Below are 12,572 nucleotides of genomic sequence, written 5' to 3' on the forward strand. Positions count from 1 at the left end.
GGAATTTTGAGGGGATGCCGGGTTTTTTATTTTCCAGAGTTGGCAACCCTATTCACAGCTCACACACTGTACACACTGACAGATTCGTTTGTCTTTGCTCTGAGAGCTTAAAGAAGGAATCGCACTTCATGAAACATACACAGAACAGCTTCTTCTGTATTGTCTCTGTCTAACAAAGTTGTGACTTTTGTAAGATCGTTTTTGCTTGCTCAGCTAAAGGAAATTTGTACAAATAAAAAACTATGTGATAAATACAGTACAAATTATAAATATACAAATTATAAAATCCTAACATAATTACTTACAGTTTTGAGAAACAGTTCCTTATTTTCTTTAGGACCAGATTTATCTATAGTCCCAGTGTATCCATGAATGATTATTTTTGTCGGGACATTTGGATTAAAATTAGATGAAGCCAAAGACGCTGGATAGCGGTAATGCACAGATTGCCCCTTTTCTGGATTTCTTCGGGTAAACAACACAAATTTTGCATCTGGACCATCATCCCCGAACATAAATTTCATTTTGTCATACTGCTCGTCGTAACGGCTTTCGTTATCTGAAATTTTTTTTAAAAAAAACATAAATTTCACTTTATCATACTGTTCGTCGTAACGGCTTTCGTTATCTGAAATTTTAAAAAATGTACGTTAGAATTTACCCTTGAAAAATGTCAGAACTTTAAAATCGTGTTCTGGCAACAATTAATATCACTAGTTAGCATGTTTTTCGTAACATTAGAGAAAACACCTGATCTAGACGGAACTACTGTATGTGCGCTGAATTCGAATATGCATTCGATTTTTCTCCATCACATACAGTTTTCCCACAAGAGAGTGATTTTGGGGGAAATTCCCTCAAAAATTTCCCTTTTTCGCGTATTTCATAACCCTACCTCTTGTTCCCTTACGAATAATAATACAAGAATTAAACCAAGGAAAACCTTGATTGATACTTAATAGACCCTCCAAGTTTCAGAACAATCACTTTATTATTTCTAGAGAAATAAAGATATTTATATCTATATGCATGGTTTGGTAAAAAAAAAATGCTTCATTGCCACAAGCATAGACATAAAATAGAGTACAAGACAATTTACATTTATCACAATTTACAATAAACAACAATACAAATATACACAAATGTCATGAAAAAGCCATTAAAACTACCAAAATGTATGAAACTTCCATTGAGTTACACAAATGTACATCACTTCCTTTTTTTATAATAAGTATTGCATTCTATAACAAGATCCCAACAATAATCTCCCATCATTGAAGGATCCCATCGTCCCAGTTACATTTTATCCATTGCCATTATGTCTTGGTAGTATCTCTCCCCCTGTTCATCGCTGATAGCACCTAGATTAGCAAAAAAGAATCTAAGGTGAGAGTGAAAAAAAAAAAGAATTTTTAAAGACATCCTACAACCCAATTCTTTGAATTTTTGTAGCTTGTCCTGTACAATTTCACTTTAATTCACCGCTTTGTTATTGCCCAGAATGTTGCGCACAACACACTTAAATGCTGTCCAGGCCGTTAGCTCGGCACTGTTTAACTTGCTGTCAAAGCTATCATCAAGCACGAGTTTCCTAGTCTGGGTACCAACAAACACTCCGGCTGAGATCTTAGCATCACTCAGGTTAGAAAACTTATGTTGCAAATGCTTGAAACCTTCACCAGTTGTGACCATGGCTTTGACAAAGTGACCATGGCTTTAACTTTATATGAAATGATTGCAGTAGTATCTTCTTATGATCTATCAAAGGAGCATATTTGACTTTGCATTCTCCAGGAACTTCATTCATTCGAGGTTCCCAGTCCTTCATTTCATAATGCTTGTCATCCCCTCGGCTATCCTATAAACATAAAAAGCATTGGTACTTCGTGTGACCGCACTGCAGTCCTAGTAAAATACCAACTAACTTGAGATCACAACATATTTGCCAACAATGGTCATTGTAATGTATGAGATTTAGCAAACTTGACATGGGATCATAGGATTCTTTAATCTTCACTGAGTGTGCAAGTGGTATAGGAGGTTTCTGATTTCCATTATGTAAAAGGACGGCTTGTGGTAATGAAGCAAATAATTTTTCCCCACATCAAGAAATCTAAAATACAGACAATGAACAATACATAGAGTATACATATAAATATCTTTATTTCTCTAGAAATAATAACGTAATTGTTCTGAAACTTGAAGGGGTTATTGAGTATCAATCAAGGTTTTCTTTGGTATAATTCTTGTGGTTTTATTCGTAAGGGGACAAGAGCCATGAAATATTATGAAATTATGAAAGATTATGAAATACGGTACGCGAAATAGGAACATTTTTGAGGGAATTTCACAAAAATCCCTCTGTTGCGGAAAAACTGTACATGATGGAGAAAAACCGAATGTATATTCGTATTCAGCGCAAAATATCCCTTTAAGATGAGATGGCTTTTCTCATGTTATACGAAAAAGTTAAAATATGTCGACTAGTGTATATTGTCAACACTAAATTATGCCAATTGTATGTGTTAATGTGTGAGAAATGTATGCATTAAATGTGTGTTCATGAAATGTTGTCAGTTTTCCGTGATTGGCAAAAAGGGAAAGGGTCAGACGAGTGATCACTGATAACTAACAAAGGATTGGCAACTACGCAGAGCAGTCAGCTGAATTCATGTGTCGATAGAAGCTGCTGTTCAGTAACAAATATGATCCATGTTTGGCGTGAATGGTGCAAAGTACGTACGGTTTCATAAACGTTATATGCAAATACGTTGTTTGGTGTCAAACAGTAATAATAATAATAATAATAATAATAATAATAATAATAATAATAATAATAATAATAATAATAATAATAATAATAATAATCTATATATATAAAAGAGAACGTACAAAATCCTTTGTCCGCTCATCACGCTAATACGGCTGAACCAATTTCTTTCATTTTTGGGGGGTTATTAGGATTTGGACCCTAGATGGTTTTTATCATATCACTTTAATTTTCAATTACCAGTGTCTTGAGATAATTGACCATTCAGGTGTCCACAAATCCTTTGTTATTAGTTCATCATAGGTAAAAATAAACGTATTTATATGCAACCCGCATGACCGTGTCACTCGGCGGGTTAACATAAATGACAGGCGATATACAGCGGAAAATAGCTTGAATCTTCTGTTTAAAATTTTTTAATTGATTTGCTTATTTTTACAGACACTTTTACAATATGCCAGCACCGGGATGACCGCAGCGAAGCGGGGCGGGTTAACATAAATGACAGGCGATATAATGTTAAGATTTACTGCAATCTTCTATGGTTTTCATCATATCACTTGAAAGCGAAAAAGTAAAAATTATCTAAGTAACAAAGTTTATTGCGTTCCGGGGTGACCGCAGCGAAGCGGGGTGAACGCTGCTAGTAATAATAATAATAATAATAATAATAAATATCTGTATTAGCTCTTTGTCTAATCTAACGTTGCACGTAGTTTACCATCAGTCTGGAAAGCTCCACCCAAGCTTTGCAGGTGGGCAATCTCTTCCCCAAATAAGAAAGTTCGCGCAATCATGAAGTAGGAGAGATGACACAGTACATAGGTTGTACGCAAAAATAGAAGAGATTATAAGCACAGGATACGTAAATAATGTATCATACGTTCAGTTTAAGTTTCCTCTTATTCCGAAAACATAGGCCTCTATACATTTTTACATCATACTAAGCTGTTTCTGTAGTATTACCGTCATGGCCAGTTTCACCTACCCCATGTGCGCGATCTCTCCTACCCCACTAAGAGTGATCGCACAAAATAAGTTTTTTGAGAAAAAGTTAACCAGCAATAACACAGTCACTTATACAAGTGATTGCGAATCTGTATCTGTGCATAAAGTATCCAACAACACTTCTGATCGTTCTTAACAATATTGCATAAATATAAGATATAAATTATATTAATAGCTTAGGCATTTTTTCAATTATTCATGACCTATTATCTTTACCCAATTTAAAATTGACATATTATACTAAAAGTTACAACACACTATTTATTATTCACTGTAAAACTACACTGCTTTTAACTAAGGATACTATAACATCATATAAATTTCAAAGCGTCTACAGCAGTAATAACACAAGCGACACGGACTAGTAAATGCGTATCCAAGGTTCTTAGTGTTGTAAACTATGATCATGATAAATGTATTTGGACTTGATAGGAACAATAGTACAAATATTGAAAATTTAACTTTTTCGAAAGATTTTATTTAAAAGAAAAATTGCTTAGATATCATATTTAATTACTTAGATGGCTCTGAATGTATGTCAAGATCGTAATGGCTATTACTTCAATTTAACGTCTCAATTTGTTTTGGAAGCATGAGAAAAATTGGTAAGTTTTACGAAACTGAACAAAGTTATGCAATCGTGGAAACATATGGCTACTTAAGGTATCAAGAACAGTTAATATGTTGTTATACGAGGAAGAAAAAGTAACCATCATGTTCTAAAAGTCCTACAAAAACATTACTTTATGATTTTTTTATAAATAGATTTTATTGGATTTCTCTTTGTTCTACTTCTTATTGTTAAACGTATCAATAAATAAATTAATTATGTTACCTATCTCCCAATGAAACTACAAATAAATGAATACTCATGGCCCAAAAGAAGGCGTTACCTTCTGTGACCCGCCCACCATCGAATGGGAATAAAATATTGCACTTTAAGAAAAACATCATATTAAGCTGTATAACAATCTCCTATTTATTACACATCTGAAAACAGTTTGGAATATCAACTTGACATGGTCTTGAAGCCTAATGAAATCCATATACCTGATTGGCTGTAATACTTATCTGAGCAGCTTTTCGAAATAAAATGTTTTTTAAAAAATGTCGAATTTTCGATCTTGTGTACCTTTGTTCCTGTTTATTCAAAATGCGTCATAATATGATCATAGTATTCGACACTAAAGTACGTTAGATGTTCACAGTAATGCCAGCTCGAAACGTTATCAAATCCCATCTCAAGAGGCAGAAGTTCCCATTTTGCTTTTGAATTTCCCAAGCTATAATAATAATAATAAAATTTTCTCAACTTAGAAACCATGAACAGTGAAATTAGTGTATATAGAGTGGCGGATCTAGAAGGTAAAAACTGGGGGGGGGGGGCAGCCATAACCCTGACTATGAAGGTATATCATTAGTTTATCATAAACTTTGTAACAATATATAAACAATAGGTTTAATTATTTTTGTCACTCGAAAAACTGGGAGAGCCTACATCCGCCACTGTGTATATTAGTCATTTTCTTCAATATATGAGTGAATTATTCAAAACTTCCGATCGTTTACGTTTATCAAACAAATTTAAGAACAACTATTTTCCTTAATTCGAAGAGACAATTAAAATTGTTAATGAAAATAAATACATTTTGTTCTGAGTTCTTTATTTCCATCAGGCTTTTGTGCCACGATCTTCCACTGAACGTAATAAAAGTAAGATAAACTTCATTTCTAAGTTATTTCTTATGGAACAATATCGAAGTTGGACATTTTCTCCGTTCCGTTGGACGTTTTATTTTCTTCCGTTAATTCTATTCTTTTCTTTCACGTTTTTTTTTTTTAATCCCAAAGTGCAACTAACGTTCTTTGGCACTTGTTTCTTGAGATTCACAAGTCTCTTCATATTAGATGCTTTTACAGTAACCAGTGGCGGATCCAGGGAGGGCGATCGGGGCGATCACCCCCCCTCCCAGAAGAGGAAACTTTTCTTTTATTTTATATATAAATAAAACCCACCCCCAAATTTGGAGCTTTTAAAAGTAGCTCTAAGTAGTAGTATTACAACCCACTTCCTCCGCAGAAATCCGTCCTGGATCCGCCCCTGACAGTAACAAAATTTGACAAATAGCCTTAATTTCAAGTTTATTGAAGGGTCATTTGTCTACTTCTCGTTCATACACAACTTTGTTTTCGTCAATGGAATAGATATGTGGAAAACCCCATAAAATCCTGCAAATTTTTACGAAAATTTCCTTTATCGCATTTCGTCAAATCGTTGTCCGAAAAAATCCCAGAATATGGGATTTTTCACATGAGCTGGCATCACTGTTCACTGTCCATTCCAACTCAATTGCGATATCCTATTGTAAAGGCCTCCAAAAGGTCTCCAGATTGTGATATGTAGCATTCTTAGATAGGGTAACACTGAATAACAAATATAGTATCGTAAGTTTTCGATTAATATGTAGATTTGAAATATGTGGTAGTCTGACGTAGTACCCTTTAAAAAAAATACAACTTTCTATTTGGTTGTCAACATTGTTAATCTGGTGGCATGGCAGTGTGTGTCAAACAGTCTCCCGCTGTTTATATTTGCATCGGACAAAATATCTTTGTTTTATTTTATCAATTAGCTAAAAAAGTTACAATGGTGTAATAAGATAAATGGTCCACTTTCTCTCCATCGATATTGGGTGGATTGGAGTTCAGTGTCCTTTTTACCACCGAGGAGATATAAGAGACGTGAACCTACAGCTTAACGTGAGATCCAAATCACGTGAGCTTCCGCCGGGAATTGATCCTAGATCTCCCGCACCATACCTTTCGATAAACGTGATTTTTTGAATGTAGCTCACTCTGGGACTATCTTAAGCTCCTCTGGAACTTTAAGTTATTTACTTTGATAGATATATGATCAAAAAATGAGAAATTCAGAACTTTTCAATCATAAATCTTTAAATTTTTGAAAAAAGAAATTATTTTGGTTTGGAGAGGAATCCAATGTAAAAATATTAGTATTTTCTATCCATTGTTTCCTCGAAATAGCTAAGACTTGAGAACAATTCTTTACGGGCTCCCTCGTGGCTAATCGGTTAGAAAAAAAAATGAAAATGAAATGAAATTTTGAGTTTTACGTCTCACGGTTATGCCGGTGAGGCTAAAGGAGACGTTGATAATGAGTAATGAATGAAATGGTGGAATGAAGAAAGTGGGAGGAAACGGGAGAACCCCGAGAAAACCCACGCACGCGGTGTTTGTCCACCACAAAGTTCACTTGGCGGGAGCAGGGTTTGAACCCGAGACCCCTAGCACCAGAGGTTAACGCTCTACCACTGAGCCACCGCGGCCCCCGCTAATCGGTTAGAGTATGTGCCTTTGGCGTGGAAGATCCGGGTTCTATTCCCGATAAGAAGCTCAGGTGGTTCGGATCCCACATTAAGCTGTAGATCCAAGTATCATATAGCCTCGCTTCTGAAAGGAACGCTGAACTGAAATCAACTCAACTAAACAATTTCTTACATCGTTGATGGAACACATTTTCTACTTTTCTTTTGTTTTTCAGAAAGGCAAGTGTTTTCTGTTGGAAGAATTTTTCAAAAGCTGTTAGAATAGCATCAATTTATGCTAATGATTCGATGTATTTCAATTGCTTTTATTTCTAAGATAGAGCATTAAGGAAAACAGCATTTCATTATATTATCCAATTATAAGCGGTGTCTCCAGTTGTAAAAGTGCAAACTCAAAGAAAGACACTTGTTTCCCCGAAAATGCACTCTGCACGCTCAAAATAATCGTCTCTGAAAATACACTCTGCAGGGTCAAAATAATCCTCTATTTATTACGGAACTGCATTTTCAAAGGGAAAGAAAGACGACTTCCATTTTATTACAGGCACTACAACTGGTTCTTACAGAGAAGTTTGGCATGGGCGCGCGAAGGGGGCGGGAGAGCCCTCCGCCCTGACTTACGAAAATGTATACGTAATACAGCAAACCATGCATGTTAAATACCAAACGTAACATAGCAACTAGCAACCATAGAAATGGCCTCTCCCCCCTACAAAATTTTCTTCTGGCGCCCATGAAGTTTGGTATTACTGCTATCGTACAACTAAAATGCAATTTCCAAGCGTTTACATTGCACATAACTTCTATTAGGGGTATAAGTAATTAAGTTCGCCTTTACAAGTCATAACACTTCATATATCTTTACGAACGACACTGAGAGGGAGAGAGAAAATAAGTTGATTTTCCGTCTAGAAAATCCGAAGACGCGAAATTTTGCAGGATTCTGTATCTCACAATATTTTCTGTACGAGGCTAAGTTACGTACAGGTTTGTTGCTTAACCAAAATTAATCTGTATAGCAGCAGATAGTCCAAGTGTGCCCTCCATCTGCACGTGCAGGATACAATCATGGTTATGAACTTTGATAAACGTTATCTGGTTGTGTGGACATTACACAGTTCAGAAACACAACACAGTTTTTGTATGTTTGCAGTTCTCCTGTTGTGGCAGGAAAATCGCCCGTAGCTGGAATCGACGGCTTTTCCTTCTAAATGTAGTCGATTGTTTTTTGTTTTCTTTCCTCACAAGGGAACATACTATATTGATAGTAGCATTATCCAATTAAACAAGGCACAATCGGTAGAGGAGTGAAGAAAAGTGAGAAATCTAAAGTTTTACTGGCCGACACCCAGAAACACAGGAGATACAGAGGAAAGAAGGATCTAGAATCATGTGAAGATAGTAATGCGAAAGACACACTAACACAAAGAGAACTTCAAAATGATTAAAGTAATCAAAATGACTTTTATACAACAGTATAGTAAGCAAACATTGTACCTACAGACATGCTCAATAACATCAGATATAATGCAGTGTTGCCAACCGAGCACAAAATGAAGTTTTCATAAATGGCGCGGAACACAAATTATAACATCTAGCCAATCTAATTATGAGTAGAACCATACTTGTGAAGTCGTGAAGAACAGTGTTGACAACGTTTGAAGATAGGCGTATATGAATTCCTATATGAATCTCGGATGTAGACAATATTCCAAAAGCAAAATACATGAATACATTTTATGAATTTATTCTAATTACCTACACAATATCAGGGAAACCCTCCTGGTTTACAAATGTACTTTGTGTAAGTTTGCCACTCTTTTCAAGCGATCCTCTCTTCTGGGACCAATATACTGCGGAGCGCTCTATCAATAGCAACACTGTAAAACTGACCCCCAATAATGTATGAGGTGATACAATATTTCGTGTATCAGAAAAGTGAGCCCGCTAATCAACTGTCAATCCAAGAGCATGCATCATGTCAGTTTTGTCTGTTGTGTTTGTACTATTCTGATTTTCCACTTGAATAAACCTGCTTCTACACTGTGCTCCGTCCCTTATTTTCGTACTTCAGTGATTAGGTATACTCTTATTTTTGGTCTCATAGTTTGGTTTTAACTAGTAAGAATCGTGTACTGTATGTACTCTTCTACATCCAAGATTCATATAGCAATTCATATTGGAATATCCTCAAACTTTGGCAACACTGCACATCAAGTCTCCACAGGTATGGTTCTACTCATAATTAGATTTGCTAGATGTTATAATTTGTGTTCCGTGCCATTTAACAAAACTTCATTTTGTGCTCAGTTGGCAACACTGCATTGCATCTGATGTTATTGAGCATGTCTGTGGGTACAATGTTTGCTTACTATACTGTAGTGTAAATGTCATTTTGGTTACTTTAATCATTTTGAAGTTCTCTCTGTGTTAGTGTATCTTTTGCATTGTTATCTTTACATGATTCTAGATCTTTCTTTCATCCGTATTTCCTGTTTCTGGGTGTCGGCCCGTAAAACTTTAGATTTCTCACTTTTCTTCACTCCTCTATCGATTGCGCTTCGTTTAATCGGGCAATGTTACTATCAACATAATATGTTCCCTTGTCAGTGTATGAATAGTATATATGCAGGGTGAACTCAAATTAACTCCTATAAAAGATCATCTCAATCACCTCTCTTACTATTCTGGCTATAGGCCTGTTGTGCCTCCGTCAACAAATTTACTCACAAGGAACGAACATGAACGTGTCATCTGGACATCCTAATCAAACCTAGTCCATTGGATAAACATAACAAAGATATGTTCATACACAAAATATTAGGTGCCATGGGCAATGCAGTAAGTTCCTGGGACCCATTAACCCAGAATTGGTATGAGGGGAAAGCGTGTAATGGTATGCTTTGTTTCCCCTCGTATTTATTCCGTCTATCAATATAAAACTTGGTATACACATGTCTTATCCCCTATGGTATTTTTCGAGATACATTTGGATTGTGTGCTTTTACCTGGGGCCACTTCAGAGAGGTTCAAAGTTGATGGGAGGGATTTCTGGAGGAAATTTTCCCGATATTCTCCCAATTTTCTCTGTTCAAGTACGTTATTAGCCCCAATGCATAGCACCTATGGAAAGCTTGTTTTATGCTGAAGAGAATGAACTATAAATCATGACTTTCCAACGAACAGTGTTGATGCAATAACTATTTGACTGCGAGTCTACGATTTTCTTTATATTAACAGAGTTAATGGGCTCCAGGGACTTACTCCTTTGTCCATGGCACCTAATTCTTTGTGCATCAACATATCTTTGTTATGTTTATCGAATGGACTAGGTTTGATTCGGGTGTCCAGATGACAGTTCATGTTCGTTCCTTGTCAGCTGCCACGTTCACAGAAAACGCTTCCAATTACCACACAGTTACAATAACGACACTAAAAGGATACTAAAGGGTTGAGTTCTCTCAGGTGGTGGCATCATCTGTCCCCCTCCCCCAGCAGACATATTGTATTGCAAGGTAGCTCAAGTAATTTACAACCATAATTTTCGGTATTCAAAAATTATCTACCTCAAAACAGTGCTGGGGCCGCGGTAGCTCAGTGGTAGAGCGTTCACCTCTGGTACTTGGGGTCCCGGGTTCAATCCCAGCCCCCGCCAAGTGAACTTTGTGGTAGACGAACACCGTGTGCGTGGGTTTTCTCGGGGTTCTCCCGTTTCCTCCCACTTTCTTCATTCTATCATTTCATTCATTTCTCATAATCACCGTCTATCTTAGCCTAGCCCGGCATAATCGTGGGACGTAAAACTTAAATACGTTACTGGTCAGTTACTCAAAAATGGTTGATTTGAAAGGCTACAAGAAAACTGGGGTACTAAAAATAGATCAAAAGATTGTGATCTTGCCAATAATTAGTGTTTGGAAAAAAATGAAATGAAATCTTTAAGTTTAACGTCCCACGCTTATGCCGGTTAGGCTAATGGAGACGGTGATAATGAGAAATGAATGAAATGAAGAAAGTGGGAGGAAACGGGAGAACCCCGAGAAAACCCACGAGCACGGTGTTTGTCCACCACAGAGTCCACACGGCGCGAGCTGGGATCGACCCAGGGACCCCAAACACCGGAGGTGAACGCTCTACCAGTGAGCCACCGCGCCCCCCAATTAGTGTTAGGATCAGGGGTCACAAAATTTTTGAACGGCTCCTAAATCGAGTTTTCGTATTTTGTACGGAATAAGTACATCATACGAAGTTAAGTGATAGTTTGGATTTGGCTACACTGTATATAGTTCTCCAGATAAATGGCCTACAAGAAAATTTTTGCTGAAATATATTGGATCTTTTCATCCAGATAACCAAAATTAGAGCACATTATCCTATGACTTACAAACTTGTTTGTTTCCTGTTAAGACGTTAATGAAATTCATATCACGTTACATATTTCTTACCTTGCAATCCAGTAATATTTTCTGCATTTACCCAATGAAGGAATCTTAAGAGCACTAAAGTATATATGACACACATACTATTTTGACAGAAATGAAACTGCGAGATGTATTGAAACAGACTTTTGTGTCTTCTAGATTAGAAAGTACGGTAAACCTGTCTCACAGTTAACAGTACTTGAAAGGTTCACGGTACTGTTTTTAGTTTTCTTAGGAGTTCTGTGATGAGTAAAATCTTAGTAGATCTATAGACAGCAGTGTTGAATTCAGACATTTTCACCCGGGGGGCGGGGGTGAACTCCGCGGGGGGGAAGGATTGCTTTTCTGTATTTTTGCAAGAAAACAGCATATTTAACAATTCCATTCACATGCACATCTTACCTAATATTGAGACTAATTGCTAATAAATATTCAATGTGAGATTATAATTTTAAAAAAAAACTACCTTTATTTAATTTTATCTACAACATTAAATAAAGACTGGCAAAAATATTTTAGACTAAATTTTAACTGCTATTTACAGTAGCTATTTTTGTTATTATCTATTTCCTATATTCAGTAGTTACTGTTTGTTATTAATGTAGAAGTTTTTAAAAAGATTTAAATTAACTCAAATATTTTTTGTCCTAAAACAAACATACATAGGAATATCTTAACAGAAAGTTATCATTCTTTCTCACACTTCCGATTCTAAATCAAGCATATTAGCCTTGGTTTCTTCACTACACATCAATAGTTAAGTTTACGCAATCTTCAGTAGATTAGCGCCGTGTCGTGGAAAATCAGCGCTTGAGGCGAGAGTATACGACGGCACCCCCGTACAAATGAGTGAGGTCGACAGACCAGCCGCGAAAGGTGAGAAAGTTTTAAAAAGTAAACCCTGCTCTTCCTTGATTTTGAGCACTTTTTATTACTTTTTTCCTTTCATTTTATATATGTGCACATGCCCACTGCTCACATGTGCACATGTGTTTCATTCCTCTCTTTTTTCTTTCCTTATTTTCT

General features: G+C 36.2%; 1 protein-coding gene across 1 annotated transcript in view; it reads right to left on the reverse strand.

Moving 5' to 3' along the window:
* LOC145672735 (pancreatic lipase-related protein 2-like) overlaps positions 1 to 11,720 on the reverse strand; it is a 78,735-nt gene extending 67,015 nt beyond the window's left edge. Inside the window, exons 1-2 of the mRNA XM_081741910.1 lie at positions 11,571 to 11,720; positions 306 to 559 (exon numbers count right to left, since the gene is read on the reverse strand). Coding sequence (XP_081598036.1) covers positions 306 to 559; positions 11,571 to 11,646 — 330 coding nt within the window. The 5' untranslated portion in view covers positions 11,647 to 11,720. The remainder of the gene's footprint in view (positions 1 to 305; positions 560 to 11,570) is intronic.
* Positions 11,721 to 12,572: the final 852 nt, after the last annotated feature.

Source organism: Thermobia domestica, chromosome 16, assembly GCF_964235325.1.
Source record: "Thermobia domestica chromosome 16, izTheDome1.hap1.1, whole genome shotgun sequence".
NCBI lineage: Eukaryota > Metazoa > Arthropoda > Insecta > Zygentoma > Lepismatidae > Thermobia > Thermobia domestica.